The 18,614-nt window shown below is 39.4% G+C and overlaps 2 protein-coding genes and 1 long non-coding RNA gene across 5 annotated transcripts in view; 2 read left to right on the forward strand and 1 right to left on the reverse strand.

Moving 5' to 3' along the window:
- The window catches only part of PEX13 (peroxisomal biogenesis factor 13), a 34,118-nt gene extending 19,324 nt beyond the window's left edge, over positions 1-14,794 (forward strand). The window contains exons 2-5 of the mRNA XM_077915538.1: positions 1,003-1,697; positions 2,210-2,335; positions 4,835-14,511; positions 14,587-14,794. Coding sequence (XP_077771664.1) covers positions 1,003-1,697; positions 2,210-2,335; positions 4,835-5,133 — 1,120 coding nt within the window. The 3' untranslated portion in view covers positions 5,134-14,511; positions 14,587-14,794. The remainder of the gene's footprint in view (positions 1-1,002; positions 1,698-2,209; positions 2,336-4,834; positions 14,512-14,586) is intronic.
- Positions 1,019-17,929, reverse strand: LOC144324225 (uncharacterized). The gene is made up of 3 exons (XR_013389742.1): positions 17,677-17,929; positions 3,948-4,153; positions 1,019-2,489 (listed from the first exon to the last, which is right to left on the reverse strand). It is a non-coding gene; the product is annotated as an uncharacterized LOC144324225 (long non-coding RNA).
- SANBR (SANT and BTB domain regulator of CSR) overlaps positions 14,376-18,614 on the forward strand; it is a 57,611-nt gene continuing 53,372 nt past the window's right edge. For 2 of the 3 annotated variants that reach the window (XM_077915515.1, XM_077915518.1), the window contains exon 1: positions 18,076-18,208. The gene's annotated coding sequence lies outside the window, so the exon portion shown is untranslated. Of the gene's footprint in view, positions 14,512-18,075; positions 18,209-18,614 lie in introns of those variants that run through there. The other variant, XM_077915516.1, reaches the window with a different exon arrangement.

The raw sequence follows: 18,614 nt of genomic DNA on the forward strand, positions 1-18,614 counted from the left end.
ATTATTCACATAAAATCTGATTGCAAATCCTTAAGATTTTTGAAAATCCAGAAGAATCAAAAGCAAGATTGCTGGATACAAGGACTATATTCAAGAAATCTATAATTTATACATAACAGTATCAAAGTGAAATTCTAGAAGACACCATTTACAATAGCATCAAAAAATACCAAATATATGTGAATAAATTTAGAGAAAACCTGCCACATGGAAACTATAAAACATTATGGAGACTCAATAAAGTTATTTTTAAAAACCATTATTGAGGAAAATCTTTTAGAGAGCTAATAAATGTTAGTTGAAAGTCTATTATAAAAATGTGACTTAAATTAATCTACAGATTCAGTGTAATCCCAGACGATCTCAGTAGGGTTTTTTGGGGGGAGAGGGTGTAGAACTTCAAGCTCTCATTCTAAAATGTATATGGAAATTCAAAGGGTCAAATAGCTAAAACACTCTTGAAGAACATTGTAGGAGGACTTGTTTTATTTGATGCTAAGACCTCCTATAAAACTGTAGTAATTGGGCAGCCCTGGTGGCACAGCGGTTTAGTGCTGCCTGCAGCCCTGGGTGTGATCCTGGAGACCTGGGATCGAGTCCTACGTCGGGCTTCCTGCATGGAGCCTGCTTCTCTCTCTGCCTGTGTCTCTGCCTCTCTCTCTCTCTCTCTCTGCATAAATAAATAAATCTTTTTTAAAAAAAGTAATTAAGATAGTACCATTTAGGTGCAAGCAAAGACAGATACATAGTTGTAACTAACTCTGACAAAATAGATTGAAGATCTGCTAATAATGCCAGCATAACTAAACAAGAAAATAGCAGAATTTAGTCAGCTATTTTACTTGTCCATTTTGTTTAAAGACTGAGATTCTGTAAGCATGTGGGTATTAGACTATTCCTTATTCTTATATCTTCAACAAATCTGTCATGAACACTAGATATGTAAAAAGTATTTTATAGTTACTTTGAATTGAATTTATTATGTGCTTTATTTGGTTTTAGATCTGCTGATTTGGGCCCTACTTTATTGACAAGACCTGGACAACCAACACTTACCAGAGTGCCCCCACCTATTCTTCCAAGGCCATCACAGCAGACAGGAAGCAGCAATGTGAATACTTTCAGGCCTGCTTACAGTTCATTTTCTTCAGGATATGGTGCCTATGGAAATTCGTTTTATGGAAATTATAGCCCTTATAGTTATGGATATAATGGGTTGGGCTATAACCGCCTCCGGGTAGATGATCTGCCACCCAGTAGATTTGTTCAGCAAGCTGAAGAAAGCAGCAGAGGTGCATTTCAGTCCATTGAAAGTATTGTGCATGCATTTGCCTCCGTCAGTATGATGATGGATGCTACCTTTTCAGCTGTCTATAACAGTTTCAGGGCTGTATTGGATGTAGCAAATCACTTTTCCCGATTAAAAATCCATTTCACAAAGGTTTTTTCAGCTTTTGCATTAGTCAGGACTATAAGGTATCTTTATAGACGGTTACAGTGGATGATAGGTTTAAGAAGAGGCTCTGAGAATGAGGACCTATGGGCAGAAAGTGAAGGAACTGTGGCTTGCCTTGGTGCTGAGGACAGAGCAGCTAACTCAGCAAAATCTTGGCCAATATTCTTGTTCTTTGCTGTTATCCTTGGTGGTCCTTACCTCATCTGGAAACTGCTGTCTACCCATAATGATGAAGTAACAGGTAAGAGTAAAAGAATGCATTCAAAAACCACATAACAATCTCAAATTTCAAGAATAGATTTATTAAATTAGCATTCTTCATAGTCCTTTGTATTTAATATTTTGATCCAGCTATATTTTCAGTTAAGAACTTGAAAACTGGAAAATGAGTATGTAGCAAAAATAAGTTTATGGATTTATTTATTGTTTGTTAACAAAACGGTACACATTGCCTGACTACTGTTTACAATATACTGAACTTAATACTGTAGAGGATACAAAGATACATAGGACATAATTCCCTTATCTTTCTAAAACTTACTGACCGGGAAGTGGATAAGAATATACAGGTAATTGTAATTTTGAGCTTAAAGAAAAAGAAAGTTCATAATCAATCGATATCGTAGTGAACATATTGTTGGATTTTATGCAGTGTTATAGAATTTACTTTGGGGGGTACTTTTCTCTTGGGAAGTAGATTTATGGAGTTTACAAATCATAGTCATAACTCTTATTTCTTAATTTGGTTTGTAGACAATACCAACTGGGCAAGTGGTGAGGATGACCACGTAGTTGCTAGAGCAGAATATGATTTTGCTGCTGTATCTGAAGAAGAAATTTCTTTCCGTGCTGGTGATATGCTAAACTTAGCTCTCAAAGGTAACAAAACATGAATAAATTGGAATTATCCATGAATTTTTTGAATTTGTAAATGTAGTATTGAAAACTGCAACAAAGGATCTTGTTCATTGTTAGTTAACTCAGAAGTAGTTGCTAGAATTTCTCTTTTCGTGTCAGTTTAGAACTTCCAAACCTGAGAGTGTGGAGGAGAAATGCCCAACAGAGTTGTTACAGTAATATTTCACTGAGATAGGGAAAGATTTTGTTTATATCATCTCTTCTAAACTCAAAACTTGAATTCCAAGCCCTGTTAACCCCTACACAAAAACATGAGGAGGAAAAAAAAACAAAAGACAAAAAACCATGAGGTAAGCACTATGTGTAATAAATCTAACAACCCAAAGAAATTATCCAGTGTCATGTAAGTATCCCTGTCAGTCTTTGCTTGGACTGGTATTGCTTTCTTTTTTATTTGAATGGTGTTTACTTCAGAAACACCAACATGAACATTTTAGGAATTACTGTCATGAATTTTTAAAGAATCTCAGCAAGAAATTTATACATATCTCAGGCTTATTTTTGGACTAGGACACTAATAGTTTTTAATGGCTCCAGGCAAAATAGCTTTTTTCCTTAGCTTTCCCCAGTAATGATGATCAAAATTTTTAATGAATTGGCGATGGGGAGGTTGTGTGTTTGTGGGGATTCAGGTTTGCTAGGAAAAATAACATTTTGTTGGTAAAGATACTAATGACAGTAACAGCTGTCCTTTATAGTACAAGGCACTATAGTTTAGATCCTGCTTTTAACCCTTACAAAAATGATATGAAGTGGGTACTATTATTGTACTGTCTCTGTTTTATTTACAAAAATCTAAGACTCAGAATGACTAAATTGTCCGAGATCACAAAGCTAAGATGTGATGGAGCAGGACTATGAACCTAGGTTTATCTGACTTCAGAACCTATACTTGTAAGGGCCTGGGCTGTTTCCTATGTGATCTTTTAATGGAAACTTGAACCTTTAATTAGTGTAATCATTTTTTATATGGGGAAAAATACCTTCAGTGTGCAAATTGTTTATTATATAAATAATTGACAAATTTGGGTCAAATTTGCTAAATCTCTGCTTCATCCCTCATACATAAAACCTAGGTTTCTAAATATTATATTTTTCTTCTAGTGAAAATAGCAGTTAACTATTTTGAATTTCAAAAGAATAATTCCATTTTAAGATTTATTGTTAGAATTAGGACTCATAAGAATAATTAGTTTTAATGTAAAGTATAAAAAAGATCAAGTCTGGTTTCTTTCAATTACATATAATATTTCAGGAAAATTTTATATCTAAAATTATTCTTCCACTAATGATGCCTCTTAACACTTTAGCTTTGCTTCTTTTCTCCATTGCTCACGTAACGTACATCTGAGCATTTAGAACGAAAACAGTCACAAATATGGTTCATTTTGCGTTTTTTTTCTCTATAGTAGAGTATTAACACAATGTTATATTGTACCTGACTTATACTGCTGAACTAAAATGAGAGACAGCTTTTTAAAGATACTCTGTATCTTTAAAATACCAAAATACAAAATTGAATATATTAAGTAAATCTTTCCTACTTCAAGCTTAAGCTTAAGTATTGCCTTACCTTTTTTGTCATATGTCTAGAGATAACTGAGGTCTTTATTTTTCCTCATCTTGGATTAAAATCCACAGCATTCACTATCTTCGGAATTGTTTGTTCATCACAGGGGCACTTGGCTGGCTCAATTGTTTAAGTGTTGGACTCTTGATAATCAGCTCAGGTCTTGATCTCAGGATTCATGAATTCAGGTCATGCCAACATGGAGCCTACTTTAAAAAAAAAAAAGGTTCATCACAATCACATAGAATGAATTTTATATTTTGGCCAAAAGTATATAAAGAATCTGGCTGAATAAAGGTATATATTTTCTATACTTGCTTCTAAGTTCTATTGAAAAGAAATGAGAAATTCATTTCTTAAATTTCAATTTAAAATATGAAAGACACTGATGTTAGTTTTAGCTTTTGGGAGAATGAATCTCCTTACTCTATGACTGGTCCAACTGATATAAACTTCATGTTCTTCAAAGTTGAAAATATATTTAGTAAGTATAAAGTAAAAAGTATAAATTATAAGAAGCGACCCTAGAACTGTTAAGTCTACTCATCATTTGATTTTGAATGTATATACCGTTTGTTTTTTGTTTTTTGTTTTTTTTTTTATTTATGATAGTCACAGAGAGAGAGAGAGAGGCAGAGACACAGGCAGAGGGAGAAGCAGGCTCCATGCACCGGGAGCCCGATGTGGGATTCGATCCCGGGTCTCCAGGATCGTGCCCTGGGCCAAAGGCAGGCGCCAAACCGCTGCGCCACCCAGGGATCCCTATACCGTTTGTTTATATATTTTAGTGTGTAAATATAACACAGATTTTACATAATATTTTATTATCGATATTGTGTTGGACTCCAAAGTGTGTGTTATAATGACAAGGCTGTCTTTTCTTCCATCAGAACAGCAACCCAAAGTGCGTGGTTGGCTTCTGGCTAGTCTTGATGGTCAAACAACAGGACTTATACCTGCTAATTATGTAAAAATTCTTGGTAAAAGAAGAGGTAGAAAAACAGTGGAATCCAGCAAAATTTCCAAGCAGCAACAATCTTTTACCAACACAACACTAATTAAAGGAGCCACGGCTGCTGATTCTTTGGATGAACAGGAAGCTGCCTTTGAATCTGTGTTTGTTGAAACTAATAAGGTTCCAGTTGCACCTGATTCCACTGGAAAAGGTGGAGATAAACAAGATCTTTGATATCTTTCATGTTTGCCTGCAATCAAACTAGACTTTTTAAAAATTACTTCTTACAAAGAAATTAATCTACAATCTGATGAGCACATTTGTTAATGGCTATTCCAGGTGTTTTGCTGCTAGAAATTATTAAAGTTGTACACTAGTATGTTGGTCTAGTGACCTGGTTACATTTTACAAGTTATTGGACCATGAGGATATTTGTTTCACCTAAATTTTAAGATTATGGAGACTGCTGTCATTTTCATCTTCTTTAAAATCCTATGTTTATGGAAAGTAAAACTGATGAACTATAGAATACACTGTTTGCTACAGTAGGGGTCTTTAATGCTTTTTAAAGTTAGAGCTTAATTGATTTGGAATCCTCAGAAATCGAGCGATAACATATAAATATGAGAACAGGCAAAAAGCTCCTTTTTTTTTTTTACAACTTTAAACTGAATAATAAAAATTTTATGATCTGTGTTATATCCAGTCTTGGGTTTGCTTTAGGCAGTAATATGTCTTTACCTACCAACAATTGATACATTTTATTGTATTTTTAAAAACTTACCTTGCAAAGGTCACTACAAGTATTCTGAAGGAGATGATTCTAGAGTGATATTTAACCCTTAAAGGTTTTCCTGCTAGTAAAAAGGCTGAAATTTATCTTTCTTACAGATTATTTCCATTTCTTCTGAGGATCATAGAACTTTTTATCCCCTTACAATATGCCTAGATTTCATCCTACATAAATCAGAATATATGCAAGATTCGTTTTCTTTTTCTCTAGCCAAGACTCAAATCCTTTGAGTTTGCACATAACAGAATAATCAGTTCTAGCAGTAATGATTTAAGTCTTTTCATGGATTCTCTGCTTTTCCCTAGTATAATTACTTTTTAAATTCCATATTCAAGGTGTTCTTTAAACACTGAAAATGTGTCACATTGCATACACATTTCTTTTAGGTTTAGTTTTTACCACTGAGACTATATATAAAATGTTGAATTGTCATTTAGTGTATGATAATACTATATGACTTGTTTTGTGTTTAATAATGACTTTAAATGCAGTTAAATTTCAGTACACTGAATATTTCCCCCACAAAATTGGAAAATCCATATACTTGCTGTGATCATACTACAAAATAATACTGTCAGGGATACAGGTGTACAAGAATACATTTACAGATATTATTTAAAGCCTGGAACTATTTGATACAGATTTTGATTGAGTATTTTCATCTTCTTATAGACTTTATGTTCATCAAATTAGTAATTCTAAAACAGTTCACACAAAAACATGTAAGGACCAAATTCTATACTCAGCATAGAATTTTAGTAAAGGCTTTTGGGAACCTGTCTTTTGAAATGACAGTATAAGTAACATAATTTTTTTAAATTTTTTATTCATTTATTCATGAGAGACACAGAGAGGGAGAGAGAGGCAGAGACACAGGCAGAAGGTGAAACAGGCTCCATGCAGGGAGCCCGACATGGGATTCGATCCTGGGACTCCAGGATCACGCCCCGGGCCAAAGGCAGGCACCAAACCGCTGAGCCACCCAGGGATCCCCCAAGTAACATAATTTAAATTGGTCATAATTGACCCCATGCTGAAAAAAAAAAATAAGTAAAATTTATCTTAGGACTGTTTTTTAACACCCACATATTATTTACTCTTCAAGTTGAGATAAAGTTTCTTGTATATTATTTTACATTTGTATTCTACAATTAGAGGTTCTGCTTTTTAGTTGTTGTTAATTTATGAAAATTTTGTCCTTGAAATAATTTTCGATAAAACAGATTATTAAATTTGGATTGAGACATCAAAATTGCTAGAAGTGAAGTGGGGATGAAACGTTGAGTCAGCACTATTTAGGTTAGAAAAGGCAAGTCTCTAGGACAGAATTTGTGACTACGATTAAAGGTACATAAGACGAGTATAGCACAGAATGAATGACAAAAACAGTTTCACTTTTCTTAAGGTGTTTGTTTTTTGGCTAAGTATACTAAATTGTGATATCTGTTATCGACAGGTAACTTTAACAGGTAACTTTGGTAACTTTGTTGTCTAAAAATTCCTTTTCTACTTGAACTCTGGGAAAGGAATTTAGAATAAGCAGAGAAGTTTTGTAGCCTTTTTTATCTTTACAGTTTTAGTATAATTTATTAGATGAGATGTAATGTTCACAGCTCTAATATTGTTATTTTCAGGAACTTATTTAAGTACTACTTTACAAAAATTACTGACTGAAGCCAAAACATTTTCAATTAAATGGAACAGTAAATCACAAGTCACAGTAAGAAAACAGATTTCATGTAAATTATTTTTTTCTGATTGTATTTTATCAGTTTAGAACGGAAAAGGTAAGAGGACTAAACATTTTCATATTTTAACATTTTATTTTGGGTACTTGATTTAGTCTGTCATTATGTCATAATTATATATTTACTTGAATACAGATGTCCTTTATTTTATTCTTTCTTTAATGGAAAATAGAACAGAAGTTGTTCTTCAGTTAAAATTTCATTCTTAATAGATTGTGAAGTTACTTTTACTGGACAAATAAAAATATATTAAGCTTGGTTGACATTTTTTGAAGATAAACTTAACTCTTTTTGCAAGATTGCAATTAATATAAAAAGTATCTTTTTCTTCATATCGTGTGTATTAACTACTGTAAACCAATTTTTCTATTTCTTTGTGATTTAAAGAAAAATAACATTTACATTTATGTAAAAATTACCTAGAAGGTTATAAATAAAAACAAGACCAAAAAAAAAAAAAAAAAAAAAAAACCAAGACCACAAGTTCAAGTTTTGGGAAACCTAGATGTTAGTCTGGATACCACTATGAACTTACTATAAGATTTAACTACATTAATTTTTAGTTTCCTCAGTGACAACAATGGAGATAGCTGCTACATCTGCCTCATGTGAGAGTGCTCTTAAAAAATGAAAAGCAAAATCAAAAGTATGATGTTACAGCAAGTATAAGTTTTCTAAATCTTTCTGTGTATATCAAAACTTCTTAAATCCTGTAAAAATGTTACAAAGGATTTATATCTTGTCTAGAATTTCAGAATTGCATATACTAAATTATTATTATTTTTTTTTTTTAATTTTTATTTATTTATGATAGAGAGAGAGAGAGAGAGAGGCAGAGACATAGGCAGAAGGAGAAGCAGGCTCCATGCACCGGGAGCCCGATGTGGGATTTGATCCCGGGTCTCCAGGATCGCGCCCTGGGCCAAAGGCAGGCGCCAAACCGCTGCGCCACCCAGGGATCCCGCATATACTAAATTAAAAATCAAAATTCACTTGTACTTATAACTTTGCCCAAAATGTAATTTAAAATTATTTTGCTGAGAGAATGGCCTGAGAAAAAAACACATTGGAATATTTATTCAACACAAGAAATTTTGTCTTTTCAGCATTGCCTTGAAATGTTCTTTCATATTAGTTTTTATTTAGCTTATCTTATTTGGGAGAATGAACTATTTCTTTTAAACTCAGCAAATGCATAAATCCTGTAGAATAGTTATATATTATGCCCTGTGAATAGTTTTTCACATTTAAAGAAATCATGTTTCACCTAAGTCTTTTTTTTTTTAATAATAAATTTATTTTGTATTGGTGTTCAATGTAACCTAAGTCTTAATGGTGTTTCTACTCATGTAAGGTGTTTTAGTTTATAAGGATCTAAGTTGTTCAGAATGAGTCAGTCCTTGATCATATTTTTTATGAAGCCAATATCAATGGTCTAGAAAAGCTACACTTTTGTTCTGTTTTATTTCACATTAATAGTTTTTATTTCTCTCCTGCCTGCAATTCCATACTCCTTATTCCCTACTATATTTAATATTTATCCTTCCAGGTCTTTTCCCAAAATTTAGATATATTTCCTTGAAAAACTATATATATTATATGTTTTCTATGTAAATGATACTGTGGTATAAATCTCATTTTGCTTGTAACTTCCACAAAATATTAGGTTTTAAGACCTATTCCTGTTACCTTATATAACATGCTTCTGACTGGTGCATATTCTATTGCATTTGCATACCATAGCTGATCTTTTCCTCTAATCATAAATACTTAAGTTGTTCCCAGCTGTTCTGCCTTCTCCAAACTTGTACATGTCTTCCTATGAACCTGCCCTGTAATTTCTGTGGGATATATGTCCCAGAGTAGAATGGCTCAGGTTTGGAGTATATGCATATTTAATGTCAGGTAAGTGATGCTTAAATTTTTCTCAAGAGTGGTTGTACTACTTCACACTTGGACCAGCAAGACGTGAGGGATTCATTTTATCTGCATCTTCAGCAGCATTTGACATTTTCTGATTTTTGTTAATCTGATATGTGTGAAGCTGTGTTTTGTCTTAATCTGCGTTGTCTGATTATTGAGGCTATGCATATGCTTTTTAGTCATCCTGGTTTTCCATTCTGTGGAAAATACTATACTTATAAGTTGCCCTTTTTTTGTTAGGTTTTTCCCTTTCTTGCTGATCATGTAGTACAAGAAATTTTTTTAATATTCTTGACCTGATATTCTCTTGTCAGGCTCAGACATTGCAAATAACTTAGTCTTGTCATTTGTTAATTCTTGTCTTTGGTGTCCTTCATGGAATAGAAATCTTTAATTTTCCCAGTTGTGCTTTTTAGGGGTTGTTCTTCTATCAGATTTATAGTTTCACCATTTACATTTAGGTCTTTAATAGGAATTTATTTTGGGAATTTATAGTATATATTTATAGTATTTATAGTATGTGGCATGAAGCCAGCTTTTTCTCCAGCTAGTCATTAAGGGAGAAAGGTTAACAAAACCTCTTCTCTCTATGTATGGGAAAATGATCTTGGTTTTACATTCTCCTTACTACAATTTCCTTGGAAGTCTATTGAGTCAAGATAAAGATGGAATGCTAGCTGCTTACTCAGCAGCATTTTTCTCTTGTACAGGCTTTGAGACTTCGCTGAGTAAGGTAGGGCTGGTAACTGAGCTTGTTCCTCATTGCAGAGACCTAGAACCTACTGTCAAGGATTTTTACAAGATAGTGGTTCCTGTGGCACATGAGGCTTACCAAGGAGAATGCCTTCCTCTACATGATATGTTTACAGTGGTATATGCTTCTGTCAAGCTAAGTGACCTTGATACCAAGTTATATCCTTTTGGGTCCTGTGACTGTCTGCTGGGCATGTGGAGTAGGATTGTAGTCCAGTTCTCTAACCATCTACCTAATAATACATATTTCCCCCATTTCATTATATACCAATTTCCTGTAAACATGAAATTTTGAGGCTCTGCTCTGTTCTATTGATATATGTCAGTTCCTTTCCTAGTCCAACACTGTCCTGATTAAGGTTACTTTGTAATATGTCCTAATATCTAACAGGTGAATCTGTTTTGGCCTACTTTTTAAATTTTTATTTTGTCCTAGTTTGTGAAAATTACCTTAGCTGTTTGTGGATTTTTATTCTTTCAAGTTACAGTTTCAGTTTATCAAGTTTGCTTTTTTAGAAAGGCTGTTGACATTTTTATTGGAATTACATTGAATTTATAAGTTAATTTAGAGAGAATTGACCTAAGGTCAAATCATCCCATTTATTAACATAATTTCTCCATTTAGGACATTATGTGTATGTGTGTTTGTTGGCTTTCTGTTTGTCTCTGTTGTTTTGGTTAGTTCCAAGGGACTTTATAAATTTTGTTACCTTTGAAAATGGTGTCCTCTTATTTCTGGCACAGGAAATACATTGAACTTAGTGTGCTGATCTTGTGTTTCCAGTTTTGATGAATGCTTATTCTAATATTGATTCTCCTGGATTGTCTATGTAAATTCAAATAATGACAGTCTTATTTCTTCCTTTTCAATCCTTGTACTTCTCATTCTCTGTTTTGACTAGGTTGCCAGTCTGTATTGGACAGTGGCTGTGGTAGCAGGCATTTTTATTTTTTTCTACCTGAAGAGTCTAAAGTTGCTCTGTCAAATGTGATATTTGCTGTGAGTTTTATGCTAGTTAATCTTTCATTAAAAGTCTCCCCCCTTTTTTTATTTAAGATTTTATTTATTTATTCATGAGAGACAGAGAAAGAGAGGCAGAGACACAGGCAGAGGGGAAGCAGGCCCTATGCAGGGAGCCTGACTTGGGACTCGATCCCAGGTCTCTAGGATCTGGCCCTGGGCTGAAGGCAGTGCTAAACGGCTGAGCCACCAGGGCTGCCCTAAGAGTTCCCTGTTAGTGCTAATTTAAATCTACATTTGTTTAGATTGTCTTTTGATTTTTCACCTTCAGTAATAGTAATGTGATGAAGAACGTTGATTTTTCTGATATCAAACCATTTTTGCACTCCTGCTTGATACTGGGGGGGGGTTTGTATGAAATAATTTGTTTTATCAAAAATATAAAGGAGTATGAAAGATGATTAATATTAAAGTGAGGTACTAGCATGCAGAAGCCTACCCGTATTAGAAGGCAGTATTGCTAGTGTTTGATGAGGTATCCCAGGAGATGATAAACTGAAAAGAGGCACTGGATCATAGTCGGGCTCCAGTTTCTCTGAGAATTTATGAGAACCTTTTCTGGAGAAGTCACTGGGCAAAGTCCTGGGCAAATCCTGGGAAACCTAGGCTTATCCACAGTTAGTGTATTTTAAAAAGTGTCTGTTATGAAAACAATATCTGCCTGTAACACAATCTGGGCTGCTTAGGCTTTCCTGTTTTTAAGTTCCCTGCTTTCTTCTTTTTCTTGTTTCCTGCTTTTAAGTATCCTTCAGTGCTCAAAAGTAGGTCAAAGCAGAATACTTGTGTGTTCTCAAATGAACAGAGGACAGGGCTTGAAGGAAAACAAGGATTTCTGCACATGATTTAGCTAAGCAAGTACAGCTAATAATCTAGGCCAGGTTCACTCAGGCTCTATTAGATTAAAAATATACTGTAAAGAAGGGATCACTCTATATGTTTTCTTGAGTCATTGTGCACAAGTCTGAACTGGTGGTTTTCTTTGTTTTGAGGTTTCCACTTTCCTAGATAGTCTTTTTATCCCCTGTTGTGAATCTTTTATCTTTCATGATTAATATTTTCCTCAGGTTTCTGCTGAACTTTAGTTGCCTGATTATGTTTAAGAATGAGAGACTAGGAGGGGCGCCTGGGTAGTTGAGCGTCTGCCTTTGGCTTGGGTCTTGATCTCAGGGTCCTGGGATTCAGCCACCCCACATCGGGTTCCCTGCTCAGTGGAGCGTCTGCTTCTCCCTCTGCCCCTCCCCCTGCTTGTGCTCACTCTCTCTCAAATAAATAAAATCTTTTTTAAAAATGATTTATTTATTTATTCATGAGAGACACAGAGAGAGAGGCAGATATATAGGCAGAGGGAGAAGCAGACTCCCTGGAGGGAGCCCTATGCAGGACTCAATCCCAGGACTCCGGGATCACCCCCTGAGCTGAAGGCAGGTGCTCAACCACTGAGCCACCCATGAGTCCCAATAAATTAAATCTTAAAAAAAAAAAAAAAAAAAGAATGAGAGATTAGGGGCACCTGGCTGGCTCAGTCAGTAGAGCAAGCATGTGACTCTTGATCTCAGGATCATGAGTTCAAGCCCCACATTGGGCATAGAGCTTACTTAAAAAAAGAGAGAGAGAGAGACAATGCATCTGAAGACCTTGCACAGGCAGGTGGAGCTTGTTGTCTGTGAGCTTTATGTTCAAGCTAGTTTGGAGGCCATGGCATAGGATTTGTTACTATTTCCGTGAATTCAATTATCCATCCAGTGTAAGAGTAACCTACCCAACTTACAGAATATTCAGGAAAAATCGGACAGCATGTTCACTGTAGGTAAGTGATCTAGTGAGAGTGAAGAGGGTAGAAAACTACATGTGCACAAATCTTCCAAACTCCCTAATCAAACTCTGAGAAGCAGGAAGTGAGAGAAGGTAAGTGGGGAAAAAAAGAAGCACTGTCATTCTGGAGAAATACTTCCATGTGGAAACATGGAGTAGGGAATTCTGTTAGATTGAACAGTGTGTTAGGTTGAACTTTTTAAAGTACTCTCTACACCCAGAGATCAAGAGTAGTCTGCTCTACCAACTGAGCCAGCCAGATGCCCCTGAACTTATATTTTAAATTCATCTTTATATTTGATTGTTTTTTGTTTTTTATTTGTCTCTTTACTGCTTCTAAGTGGAGTGAGTATATTTAAAATCTCCCATTTGATGGGAGGCCTGGGTGGCTCAGAGGTTGAGTGTCTGCCTTCAGCCCAGGGCGTAATCCTGGGGTCTCAGGATGGAGTCCCACATTGGGGTCCTTGCATGGAGCCTGCTTCTCCCTCTGTCTGTGTCTCTGCTCTCTGTGTGTCTCTCGTGAATAAATAAAAAAATCTTTTAAAAAAATCTCCATTTGATAACTTCTCATGTTTTTTAAAAAGTTTTTTTTAACATTTTATTTATTCATCAGTGAGAGAGGCAGGCTCCTCACAGGGAGCCTGACTGGGACTCGATCCCGGGACTCCAGGATCAGCCCTGGGCCCAAGGCAGACGCTCAATCGCTGAGCCACCCAGGTATCCCGTTTCTCATGGTTTTATCAGTTTTTATTTCATAAATCTCTGCCACCTTATTACAAGTTTTGTATTTACCATGCTTTGGGGTTCTGTTTTGTTTTTCATAGATAATTTTTTTTCCAGGTTTTTTCTTTTTGCTGCAAAAAGCTTTATTGTGTCCATTTGGTCCGTAGCTTGGGAGAGGGCTGCCTCCTGGCTGCAGGGAGAGGCCCCGGCACCTGGTGGGGGAAGGGGGGCCGCGGGGGCCCTTCAGAGGCCCCTGGGCTTCCGAGGCTCCCCTTCCCCAGGGACCCTTGCCGCCCCGCGGGGGGAGTCGGCCGGTCGCCCACCTTGTGGTCCCCCTGTCATCGTGCCTCGCCAGCAAGGCAGGCGGGGCCTGGTAGGCAGAGCCCAGGGCGGGCGCTCCGGAAGGTTCCCTTCGTCGGCGCGGCCGGGAGGAGGGCACGGAGATGCATGGTCAGGAGGCGCTCGGCTCCCTCGTGCTCCTGCTCAGGCTACACGCGAGGGGGGGCCTCGGCCTCGGAGCCGCGCCCTCAAGGTCACAGCGGACCCCAGGGGCCGGGCCGGGCGCCCGCAGGTGCTTGGACGGCGGCCTCCGCCTCGGAGGACTGGCTCCGAGGCTCCTGGGAGCTCAGGGTTCATCAGTAACAAAGAGCTAAGCCCCAAATAGGATTTTGGCTGGACCCGGAGGCAGAGGGTGGCTGTTGGCTCCGAAGGTTGCCCTGGAGAAAAGGTCGGAAGGCGGTTGGCGGCCTGGAGAAGGGGAGCCCCGGGTCTGTTCGGTCCACACACTGCTGACCCAAGAGACAGACCTGCGACCGTAGAGCACGCTGCCTCTTCTTCAGGTTTGAAAGCTATACATTCTATTTTTATGCTTGGTTTGGTTACTTCTAACTCCTAATTTTATTTTCCTCTACCAGTGTTGAAAGTTACCAATATTGGAGGCCTACAACAACACAAGATTGTTGGCCAACTGTCATCCTCCCTGCTTTCTCCTGCAACCGTTTATCCCTGTTGGCTCTTCCCTCGCCAATGTTGGTATCACTTGAAGTTTTTATTTTAGATTGTTATGGTTAATTTTTTGTATTTAATATTTGCCTAGTTGAATAAATAACTTGTTTGAAGTTACTACTTTTCCTTACTTCATATATATGTTTTATTCATTTACTTATACTTTTAACTATAAAACTACTAAAATTGCATGGTTTTAAAAAATCAAATTGTGATTTAAAGAAGGGGGGGATAAATTAATCCCCTCCAGACTCCTGATCCCAGAAGTGATCACATTAAACTTTTTTGCTGCTCTATTTTTACTTTCTTTTTAAAAAATTTATTTGAGAGAGAGTGAGCACAAGTGGGGGGAGGAGCAGAGAGAGGAGAATCAGACTCCCTGCTCAGCAGGGAGCAGGACATGGAGCTTGATCCCAGCATTCTGAGATCATGACCTTAGCTGAAGGCAGATGCTTAACTGACCCAGCCACTCAGGCACCCGTTTTTACCTTCTTTATAAATAATGTGCTCATCCTGCTATTTATTACCAATTTTAGAAGTTGTCTTACCTGTCTCCTTCCTACCCCCTGTGAAGAATTTGACTGCCTTACACGACTGTCCCACAATTCCTTTGCAGTCATTTCAGACTTAGAAATGGAAGTACTGTGTCAGGAATGGCAAAGCAGCTATGCCAGTTCTGGAGCACCCACTTTTATTGTAATTTGAGAAAGAAACTTTGTGTTTAAGCCACTGTATTTAGGGTTTGTGTTAAAGCAACTGAGTCTGTACTAAAACTAATAGGATAGATGAGCTTATGAACATAAAAGGGTTAGACTTGGTGAGGAGGGGAAGTAGATGGAAGTCTTAGGTAAAATTACCCATTCTGCATAAAAGGCCTCAGAAGGAACATCTGTACAAGGCTAAAGATTCTTCCTTGGGCAAAGGTCACTGAACCTAATGAATTGGGTATTTGACCTTGAACTTAAACTTTCTCTGACCTTGGAATAAAATAATTGGGGGCATCTGGGTAGTTCAGTGGTTGAGCATCTGCCTTTGGCTCAGGTCGTGATCCCCGATCCTAGGATTGTGTCTTATATCAGGTTCCCCACAGGGAACCTGCTTCTCCCTCTGCCTATGTCTCTGCCTCTCTCTCTCTCTCTCTCTCTCTCTCTCTCTCTCTCTGTGTGTGTCTCTCATGAATAAATAAATAAAATCTTAAAAAAAAAAAAAAAAAGATTGAAGGGACGCCCGAGTAGCTCAGTGGTTGAGTGTCTGCCTTCAGCCCAGGGCGTGATCCTGGAGTCCCGGGATCAAGTCCCACATCAGGCTCCCTGCATGAAGCCTGCTTCTCCGTCTGCCTATGTCTCTGCCTCTCTCTCTCTCTCTCTCTGTCTCTCATGAATAAATACATTTTTAAAAAATGATTGAAGAAGTCCATCTTTCAAGGATTCTTTCTTGCTCTGTCATTCTGTAAAGGCCCTCTAGAAAAGATGCGAGTGATGAGAAAAAGCTTCAAACATTAAGTACCTGAATTGATCCCTCAGAGATGGCATAATAGTATGTGGATCAACAGCAAGAGGAAATGTTATGAATGGGGTCCAGTAGTAGAGTTCTATTCTCTAGCTCTGCTTGCAAACTGGTTTTTAACTGATTTCATTTCTTTTTATTGAACCTTGCTAAAAGCAAGGAGTGTCAGCCAGCACAAATTTGCATTCTGACCTTTTCTAAGCTTTCCTCAGAGCTATAGGCTTGATAATCTGCCTTCCAAGTTAACATAAATAACACTTCCCAATATATTTGTAAAAGGTCACCAGCCTTCAGTCCTGCAATATGCTAATACCTGCCGATGTCGTGCATACCTTAGATCTTTGTTATTGTAGCACACCAACTTTCAGGGACCAAGTTTTTTTTTCCCCTTTTAGGGACTACACTAAGCTTCTGTAATAGACCAAAAAATACAAGAGCTGAAGAAAGATAAACACTTTTTTCCACATGTAACAGTCTAAAGGTAGACAAGCAATCTAGGAGCTGTTAGGCAGCTTCACTTCACAAGGTAATTCAGGGCCAAGGTTCCTTCTACGTTCTTGCTCTGCAATCTCATGAGTCCTTATAATCCTCATGGTTTAAACTGGCTCACCACCATCACAACTGAGGTCAAGCCTAGGAGAAAGAAAAGTAGAAGGCAAATAGCTTCTCTTTAAGTAATTACCTAAATGCAGAACTTGCCTAACTTCAATGTCTCTGTGGAACAAAAATAGTAAAAGATTTGTAGAAAGTCAGAGGTGATATAATTAGAAAAACTCATGACATACAGTTAGTCACTTAATCATCAGATCTTATTATACTAATTATTTGAGAAGCAAGCACGGGTGGGGGGGGGGGGGAAGAGAGGGAGAGAATCTCAAGCAGATTCCCCACAGAGCAGAGAGCCTACCAGGGGGCTGACCCTAGGACCCTGAGATCAGTACCCCAGCAGAAATCAAGAGTCAGATGCTCAACCCACTGAGCACCTCAAACACCCTGTCCTTTTTTTTTTTTAAGATTTTTTTTTTTAAGAGAAGGGGAGAGAGCAGGAGAAGGAGCAGAGGGAGAGGGAAGGAGAATCTCCGGCAGACTCTGCTGAGCGAGGAGCCTCAGGAGGGGCTTGATCTCAAGACTCTGAGATTACAACCCAAGAGAAACCAAGAGTCACAGCCCGAGTCACCCAGATGCCCCTTTTACTGGCCTTTCTGATTCTAACATGGAGTTTTGATTCTCAGACACATTGCAAGTGGAAATTAAAAGTAATTGCCACGTAGTATTTACCCTACAAGACTGAACCGTGTGTATCTTCCTGGGTTCCCAGTAATAGTATTCGCCCCAGCAACACACGTGCGCAACATATTAATGTTAATGAAAACTGAATTTGTAACCCAGAGCCATTTATATTTTTAAAGAGATGCCTCCTGATAAGGCCCATGCCTCACCCAGGTACTTTTGGTGTCCCTCAGGTGATAACCTTCCCATGCCACCTAACCTACACGGGTGATGTGCTCAAGTGACCTGCACCGCCAACTGTTTCATTCATTCTTTATACTAGTTCTTTTCTCTCCCGTGTTTCCATTTCTTCTGGATTCAGAGTTGGTCACCTAGGACCCGGCCCGGAGGATGCGGTTGCTAAGAGACAAGACGCCGGGAGGGTGGGGACGCTGCACTGCGACAAGCCCGGGAGGGAGAGCGAGAGGGGGAAGGGGAAGGCAAAGGCGAGGCGCGGCGGCCGCCAGCCTCCCGCGGCCGCTCTCGGGCCACCCGCCCCAGCCCCCGCGGGAGCTCGTTGCTCATTGGCTCCGCCGCTGCGGCGCTGGCTTGTGATTGGCGGGACGGCGGCCGGCGCTGGCCTGTGATTGGCGGGGCGGCGGCCGGCGCTTCCCTGCGCGCGGGAGGGGCGGCGCGTGCGGGCTCAGCGGCCGGGCTCGCGGGCCCCGTAGCGGGAGGCTTCATGGCGCGAGCGCGGGCGGTGCCGGCCGCTGCAGGTGACGGAGGCGCAGCGAGGGCCACCGCGGCCCCGGGCAGGTGAGCGAGACGCCGAGGGGCCTCGGGAACCGGCGGGGGGCGGGGGCGGGGCGGGGCGGGGGCGCGGCCGGGGGCGGCACCGCTGGCCGTCAGCGGCTTCCCGCCGCGGCCTCCTTCCCCGCCGGCCCGGCCCGGGGACCCGCCGGAGCCCGCACGCCCCCGCACGCCCCGCGAGCAGCCCCCGCCCCGCCCCGCCGCGCCCCGCCGCCCGCGCACCTGCCGAGGGAGCCCCGGCCGCGCCCGGCCTCCGCCCGCACCTTCCCTCCGCCGCGCCCGCTGCCCGGCGCCTTTGTCCGCGCCCCGGGGCGGGGGAACCTGAGGACGCGCCCCGCGGGGAGCCTCTGCGCCGGGGTGGCCGGGCTTGGAGCGGTCGTCCCGGGTGTCACTTGTGGCTTTATTTTCTCCT

Source organism: Canis aureus, chromosome 11 (assembly GCF_053574225.1).
Source record: "Canis aureus isolate CA01 chromosome 11, VMU_Caureus_v.1.0, whole genome shotgun sequence".
Classification (NCBI taxonomy): Eukaryota; Metazoa; Chordata; class Mammalia; order Carnivora; family Canidae; genus Canis; species Canis aureus.